We start from the raw sequence: 8,266 nt of genomic DNA on the forward strand, positions 1-8,266 counted from the left end.
TCCCGTGACACGTGGCATACATCGCAGGCCCATCATGGGACCCGCGGCGAGCCCAGCCCGCCCATACCGTAACACGTGGCGGACATCGCCCGCCCGTCCTGGGACCAGTGGCGGTCCCAGCCCACCAGCCCTGTTACACGTGGTGGACAACGCCCGCCAATACCTGGACACGTGGCGGACATCATTCGCCCATCCCGCTCATCCGAGGACACATGGCAGACATCGCCCGCCCATTGCCTCGGCCCACCCGTCCTGGGACACATGACGGATATCGTACGCCCATCCCACCCATCCCTGGACACGTGGCGGAGATCGCCCACCAGTCCCGAGACCCGCGGCAGGACCGGCCTGCCTGTCCTGGGACACCTGGAGGACATCGCCCGCCTGTACCCTCGGCCTGCCCAGCCCGTGACAGGTGGCAGACATCGCCCACCTGTCCCTGGACACGCGGCGGGCCCGGCCCGCCCGTCCCGGGAAATGTGGCGGACATTGCCTGCCTGTCCTGGAACCCGCACAGGGCCAGCCCTCCCGTCCCTGGAAACATGGCGAACATCACCCGCCCATCCCAGGAGTCACGTCGGGCCCAGCCCGCCCGTCCCGGGAAACCCAGCCCAAACATCCACCTAGTCTAGCAAACCAATCTGGGAACCCATCAAGTCTGGAAACCAACACCAAAAACCCATTTAGTCTGGATAACCATTCTATGAAACCCACCTAGTCTGGAAACCCACCTAACCTGGGAACCCACCCAGTCTGGAAACCCATTCTGGGAACCCACCATGTCTGGAAACCCACCTAACCTGGGAACCAACCCAGTCTGGAAACCCATTCTAGGAACTCACCCAGTCTGGAAACTCATTCTGGGAACCAAACCAGTCTGGAAACCCATTCTGGGAACACCCCCAGTCTGGAAACCCACACCAAGAAGCCGCTTAGTCTGGAAACCCATTCTGGGAACCCACCCAGTCTGGAAACCCACCCCAAAACCCACCTACTTTAGAAACCCATTCTGGGAACCCACCCAGTCTGGAAACCCATTCTCAATACCCACCTAGTCTGGAAAGCCACCTAGCCTGAGAACCCACCAGACTGGAAACCCATCCCAAGAACCCACCATATCTGGAAACTCATTCTGGGAACCCACACAGTCTGGAAACCCACCCCGACCCATGACGGGCGGCCCGGCCCACCCATCCCAAAACATGTGGGCGGACATCGATTGCCCATCCTGGGACCGGCGGCGGGCCTTGCCCTCCTGTCCAGGGACACGTGGTGGACATCGCCCGCCCGTCCCGGAACACGCAGTGTATACAGCCCACCCGTCCCGGTACAAGTGCCGGTCATCGCCTGCCCACCCCGGGACACGTAAAAGAAACATCGCCAGCCCGTCCCGGGACCCGCAGCAAGCCTGGCCCGCCCATCACGGGATACGTGGCAGACATCGCCTGCCCATCCCCTTACTCGCGGCAGGCCCAGCCGCCCGCAAGTCACGGGTCAAGTGGCGGACATCGCACACCTGTCCTAGGTACCGCGGCATGCCCGGCCCGCCCATCCAGGGACACGTGGAGGACATAGCCCGCAGGTCCCCTCGGCCTGCCCGTCCTTGGACCCGTGGTAGGCCCGACCCGCCCATCCCGGGAAAAAGTGGCGGACATCGCCCGCCCGTGCCCAGGACCCACGAAAGGCCAGCCCTCCCATCCCAGGAAAAGTGGCGGTCCCAGCCCAACCGTCCCTAGAAACCCGCCCTAAGAACCCATCTAGTCTAGAAAACCATTCTAAGAAACCACCTAGTCTGGATACCCACCTAGCCTGGGAACCAACCCAGTCTCGAAACTCACCCCAAAAACCCAACTAGTCTGGAAACCCATTCTGGGAACCCAGCCAGTCTGGAAACCTACCCAAAAACCCACCTAGTCTGGAAACCCATTCAGGGAACCCACCCAGTCTGGAAACCTACCCCAAAAAGCCAACTAGAGTGGAAACCCATTCTGGGAACCCCCCAGTCTGGAAACCCACTGCAAAAACCCACCTAGTCTAGAAACCCATTCTGGAAACCCACCTAGCCTGGAAACCCACCCAGTCTGAAAACCCATCCCAAAAACCCACCTAATCTGGAAACCCATTCTGGAAAACCACAGAGTCTGGAAACCCACCTCAAAAAAACCCACTTAGTCTGGAAAACCCATTCTGGGAACCCACCCAGTCTGGAAACCCACCCCGACCCGGGACCAAGGGCGGGCACGGCCCACCCATCCCGAGACACGTGGCAGACATCGCCCGCCCATCCCAGGACCCGTGGCGGACAAGGCCCGCCAGTCGGGGGACCCGCGGCCCACACGGCCCACCCATCCCGATACACGTGGCGGTCATCGCCCGCCTGTCCCAGGACCCGCGGCGGCCTCGGCCCGTCCGTCATGGGACACGTGGTGGACATCACCCACCCATCCCAGGATCCCCAGCAGGCCCAGCCCACCCATCCCAGAACACAAGGTGGACATTGCCCACCCGTCCCGGGAAATGTAGCGGACATCACCCAACTGTCCTGGGAGCCTCGGCGGGCCCAGCGCGCCCGTCCCAGGACACTAGACGGACATTGCCCACCCGTCCCAGGTTCTGCATCGGCCCTGGCCCGCCCGTCCCGGGACACGTGGCGGACATCGCAGGCCCGTCATCAGACCCGCGGCGGGCCCGGGCCACCCGTACCATAACACGTGGCGGACATCGCCCGCCAGTCCCAGTACCAGTGGCGGTCCCAGCCCGCCCGTCCCGTGACACGTGGCGGACAACATCCTCCCATCCGGGACCGCAGCAGCCCGGGCCAGGCCCTCCCGTCCTGGGACACCTGCCTGACAATGCCCACCAATCCTGGGACACATGGCGGATATCGTCCCCCCATCCCGCCCATCCCAGGTCATGTGACAGACATCGTCCGCCCATCCCGCTTATCCCGGGACACGTAGCAGAACCGTCGCCGCCCGTCCTGGGGATACGTGGTGGACATCGCCCCCCGCCCGGTCCGGGACCCGTGGCAGGCCCAGCCATCCTATCCCAGAACCCGCGGAGGGCCAGCTACCATCCCTAAAACCCACCTAATCTATAAAACCCACGCCAAAAACCCACCTATTCTGGAAAACCTTTCTGGGAACCCACCCAGTCTGGAAACCCACCCCAAAACCCAGCTAGTCTAGAGACACATTCTGGGAACCCACTTAGTCTGCAAACCCACCTAGCCTGGGAACCAACCCAGTCTGGAAACCCACCCCAAAAAGCCGCCTAGTCTGGAAAACCATTCTGGGAACCCACCCAGTCTTGAAACCCATCCCAAAACCCACCTAGTATGGAAACCCATTCTGGGAACCCACCCAGTCTGGAAACCCATTCTGGGAACCACCCAGTCTGGAAACCCACCCAAAAACCCGCCTAATCTGGAAACCCAACTCATGAACCCACCTAGTCTGGAAACCCATTCTGGGAACCCACCCAGTTTGGAAACCCTCCCCAAAACCCACCAAGTCTGGAAACCCATTCTATCCCGAGACATGTGGCGGATATCGCCTGCCCGTCCCGGTACCAGCAGCGGGCCCGGTTCGCCCACCTCAGGACCCAGCGGCGGACACGGCCCGCCTGTCCCAATATACGCGGCGGTCATCGCCACCCCCCCCCCCACCCCCCCCCCCCCCCCACCCCGTCCCAAGACCCGTGGTGGCCGCAGCCCTCCCATCCCAGGACCAGCGGCGTCCCCGGCCCACCCGTCCCAGACACATAGAGGACATTGCCCGCCCATCCCGGGACCCCCGGTGGGCCCAGCCCTCCCATCACAGGACATGTGGAGGACATTGCCCACCCGTCCAGTCCGCCCAAGGACACGTGGCGAACATCGCCTGCCCTTCCCCAGACCCACGGCAGACCCAGCCCGCCCGTCCCAGGACACCTGGCGGACATTGCCCGCCTGTCTTGGAACCCATGGAGGGCCCGGCCCACCCGTCCATGCCCAACCATCCCTGGAGCCCTGGCAGGCCCAGCCCGCCTGTCCTGGGACAGGAGATGGACATCGCCTGCCCGTCACATGATCCGTGGCGGCCCCAGCCTGCCTGTCCTGGGACACGTGGCGGACATCTCCCGTCCGTCCCAGGACCCGCGGCAGACAAGGCCCGCCAGTCGCAGGACCCGTGGCCGACACGGCCCACCCGTCCCGATACACTTGGCGGTCATCGCCCGCCCATCCCGGGACCCGCGGCGGCCTCGGCACGCCTGTCCCGGGACATGTAGAGGATATCACCTGACTGTCCATAAACCCTCGGCGGGAGGGGCCCGTCCATCATGGGACATGTGGCGGACATCGCCCACACATACCGGGAGCCTCAGCAGGCCCAGCCCGCCCGTCCCAGAAAACGAGGTGGACATTGCCCACCCGTCCCGGGAAATGTAGCAGACATCACCCTCCCGTCCCGGGAGCCTCAGCGGGCCCAGCCCGCGCGTCCCGAGACACGAGATGGACATCCCAGGACCTGCGGCGGGCCCAGCCCGCCTGGCCTGCCTGTCCAGGGACACATGGCGGACAAAGCCTGCCCATCCTGGGACTCGCAACGGGCCCAGCCCTCTCGTTACGGGACACATGGCGGACATCGCCCGCCCGTCCTGTGACCCATGGCGGGAACGGCCCGCCTGTCCTGGGACACTTAGCGGACCTTTCCCACCTGTAGAGGATAACGCCCGCCCGTCCCGGGACCTGTGGCGGACATCACCCGCACCTCCACTAATCCTTCTTAATACTCTCAATTCTCCAGGGGCTTTTCTGAAGCCTGGTTCTTCTCCTGGCACCTCTACAAATCCCTTCATTTTCTTTACCATTTTTATAATCCTCCCCTTTCCTTTCATTTCCAGGAATCATAAAAACTAAGAGAACATTTTAACATATTTATTTCTGTTCTAGTTCAATTTACTCATGGATTAACAAAGCAAACTTATTACATAATACATCAAAGTTTCCATGCAACAAAATTTTCATATCTGATCCGTCTTCCTGAGGCCAGCGCAGTCTTCATAGCGCCATTCCTTGAAGATGGACAGCTGCTTCTGCAGTTTCCAGTTGTCCTCCTTTAGGGATCTTTATTTCTCATGAAGGTTCTTCAGGTCGCACACCAATTTCTCCTTCGCTCCTCGCAGCTGTCGAACCTCATCTTCCAGCTGGTCGTTCCGTTCGCCCTGGACACAGGCCTTCCTCTCCAGCGACTCCAGGCGACAATTTCCTTCCTCTAGAAGGCAATGCCAGCTCATTCCTCTTGAGTTCCACCTCCTCAGCTTCACACTGGTGTCCACACTTTTCCTTCCAGAGGTCTTCCACTTCCCTCTGCAGGCGCTGGAACCTCAACTCGAGGTCTTTCCTCTAAGATTCCCGCTTTTCGGTCGCGTCTTTTTGTTCTTGGATGTCTTCGCCATCCGCACCACTTATGCCATCTTTAGCTGCATGTCTTTCTCCTTCTGTCATAGGAGTTTCTCGAGTCTCTCAAGCAAGCAGTTTGTCTCTGCCAACTGTGCAATCACTTCCTTTATCCTCTCGACGTATAGAGCGGCAGCCCGGACCATTGAGATCAAAGCGAAACGAGATACCGGACTGTAACCCCCTAGTGGTAGTTTAGGGAGTAGACTTGTAAAACTGTGAAACTGTACCGTCTGCCGAGAATATATAGGTGGCTTACTTAACAAGCACCACTAATTGCTTGTTAGATTTTGGGTCTAGATCCAATATATGAGATACCAGATGAAACTAATATATAATATATCTGCAGACTCTACTGATTATAGAATGACCAGTGACAGACATTTTGGAAGGTAGGTTCCCCCTGACAGACGCCCCACAACGAGTGGGGAGGGGGAGACAGGATTTGCATCCAACATTGGAGATACCAAGTAAACTTTGTACTACAATAGTACTGCACATCCTAGAGTACTGCGGTGGTAATGACAGACATTTCAGTGGGTAGTTACCTCCTGACAGACACCCCACAACAGTGGGGAGGGTGGGGGAGGGGGAGACAGGAACTGCATCAAACTTTGGAGATACCAAGTAAAATTTATACTACAATAGCACTGCACATCCTAGAGTACTGCGGTGGTAATGACAGACATTTTAGTGGGTAGTTACCCCCTGACAGACACCCCACAACGAGTGGGGGCGAAAGCATACTGCGCATGCGCAAGTATGTGCGCGTGTGTGTAATATACGTGATGTTGCAACATTACCAAGAGAGAGAGAGTGAGAGAGAGAGAGTGGTGACAGTTGTTAATGATGTTTTTCAGGATTACAAACAGTGGCCGCTTAGTTTTTCTTCTTTTTTCGACATCTCTTATTCAGGAACCCTTGTCTCCTAATAGGAAATAGTGGTGGCCACAGCTATGAGTGGAAATGATCAACGTGAATTGAAGGTCGGTTCCCTCTGAACAGACCACGATACCGACAGCTATTTACCACTATCTATACTATGGTGCCTCCACTTGTATGCATTTGAATTGAAATTTATTCTTGTCAATCGAAATGTGCGTGGTGTGATGGGGTGAACGGAAGTTTTCTAAACGTGTGTGTGTGTGTGTCCATGAATTGTGTAGACGTGCTGTCTACACAATCCATGGACACACACAGGCGAAATAGTTCCGCTTGTCTGAGCATACCGCGACATGACGTCACGCATAACATATGAGCCCCACATAAATGGCTGCGCCCATGGTCTTCGGGCCAGAGGCGGTCGAGCTTGAACTGTAAAAAATAAGAAAACGCCCCTTTCCAAAAAACTTTTACTGGGGTACTTAAATGGAATAATACTACATATGGAATATCTGAAATGCAACCAGAAGATCCCCTTTAAGGTCCAGACCGTGGGGAAATTGTCCATTTGACTTAGAACCGAAGGAGAAAATGTCACTCTTCTTATCAATTTATCTGTTCCGTCGAAATAATAATCAACTCCTAGATGACTCAACTGCATCACGGGAAAAATAAATCATAGCTAGTACCGAAATATGTCCAAAAAGGGTAATTGGACAGGAGATTATGCAAATCTTAAGCAAGAATACTACATAGGGATTTACTTACACAATTGACAAATAATAATAATAATAATGATGATAATAATAATAATAATAATAATAATAATAATAATAATAATAATAATAATAATATTAATAATAATAATAATGATGATGATAATAATAACCAAAAATAAAAAATATTCTTAATACCGAGTTCTATTCATTAAATAAATGAAGAAACAAACCAAATCGTCAGACTTGATGATAATTCACTTATATCACCAATTTTAACATCAAAGTTAAATGAGGATCAAATTTGGGATATGAGTATATATTCGCTCATTTGCCATATTTCGGGCGGAACAATCTAAAGTTGGAATTCTCTATACTTTGTCCATTTATATTTAGACGATTTTTTTGCTAAGCTGTTTTAATGACAAATACAAATAAGAAGTTTTTTACCACAATATGGAATAAAGAACAGGGTATCTGCTGGTATCAATAGCTCAAAACACATTTTTTGAGTTGTGTCACTCTTCTGGCAAATGAGCGATGGTCCCACTGACAGTTCTACTTTTTACACGTGGACGTTCACCCTTCTAACAGTTGTGGGGGTGAACTGACAGGTATTACTGTTCCCTTTTATCCAGGTATTACTGTTGGTAACGTCCTTGTTTGATCCAGGTATTATTGTAGTGACTGTCCCGTCTATCCAGTGTACTGTGGTGAGACTCCCTTTTATCCAGGTATTACTGTGCTGTCTGTCACCTTTAACCAGGTATTAATGTGGTGACTGTCCAGGTATTAATATGCTGTCTCTCCCTTTTATCCAGGTTTTACTGTGGTGAAAGTACTTTTATCCAGGTATTACTGTGAAGACTGTCTCTTTTATCAAGGTATTACTGTGCTACAATTTACGAGGAAATTTGCATTTGAATGAATTGAAAAAAACGCCTTATATCTAGCACGTCGGGCTTGGCCAAAATGCATGTTTTTTTCTATATAATACAACCCCCAAACCCCCTTTTACGTTTAAAGCCGGGTATTTGGGTGGGTTAAAAATCATTGACTTACTTCACCTATCAGGGGATCCCATCTAGGATGCCGGAGGAATTCACTCTCATGAGCGTCCCCCCAAACTACTCTAATTTATGGAACTGTGAATTAAAATAACAGGGTTGCAACCCAATATAACCAAGTCAAAGGCCAAAGGCACAGAAAGCCTTACATAGCCAGACCT

General features: G+C 54.2%; 2 protein-coding genes across 2 annotated transcripts; both read left to right on the forward strand.

Annotated features, from left to right (window-relative positions):
* The first annotated feature begins 212 nt into the window (after positions 1 to 212).
* Positions 213 to 632, forward strand: LOC135204987 (basic proline-rich protein-like). Its single transcript, XM_064235215.1, has one exon. The coding sequence runs from the start codon at positions 213 to 215 to the stop codon at positions 630 to 632; it is 420 nt and encodes a 139-aa protein (XP_064091285.1).
* A 147-nt stretch (positions 633 to 779) lies between these two features.
* LOC135204988 (basic proline-rich protein-like) lies at positions 780 to 4,070 on the forward strand. Its single transcript, XM_064235216.1, has 4 exons — positions 780 to 935; positions 1,056 to 1,614; positions 2,139 to 3,064; positions 3,231 to 4,070. The coding sequence occupies exons 1-4, from the start codon at positions 780 to 782 to the stop codon at positions 4,068 to 4,070; spliced, it is 2,481 nt and encodes an 826-aa protein (XP_064091286.1).
* Positions 4,071 to 8,266: the final 4,196 nt, after the last annotated feature.

The sequence above is a fragment of the Macrobrachium nipponense genome, chromosome 48, assembly GCF_015104395.2.
Source record: "Macrobrachium nipponense isolate FS-2020 chromosome 48, ASM1510439v2, whole genome shotgun sequence".
Classification (NCBI taxonomy): domain Eukaryota; kingdom Metazoa; phylum Arthropoda; class Malacostraca; order Decapoda; family Palaemonidae; genus Macrobrachium; species Macrobrachium nipponense.

Bases quoted from the DNA above. Each gene is read 5' to 3' on its own strand.
- LOC135204987 (XM_064235215.1), top strand. From the start codon at position 213: ATGGCAGACATCGCCCGCCCATTGCCTCGGCCCACCCGTCCTGGGACA.
- LOC135204988 (XM_064235216.1), top strand. From the start codon at position 780: ATGTCTGGAAACCCACCTAACCTGGGAACCAACCCAGTCTGGAAACCC. The intron at 936-1,055 runs GTCTGGAAACCC...ATACCCACCTAG, and splicing joins CCACACCAAGAAGCCGCTTA to TCTGGAAAGCCACCTAGCCT. The intron at 3,065-3,230 runs GCCAGCTACCAT...AAACCCACCTAG, and splicing joins TATCCCAGAACCCGCGGAGG to CCTGGGAACCAACCCAGTCT.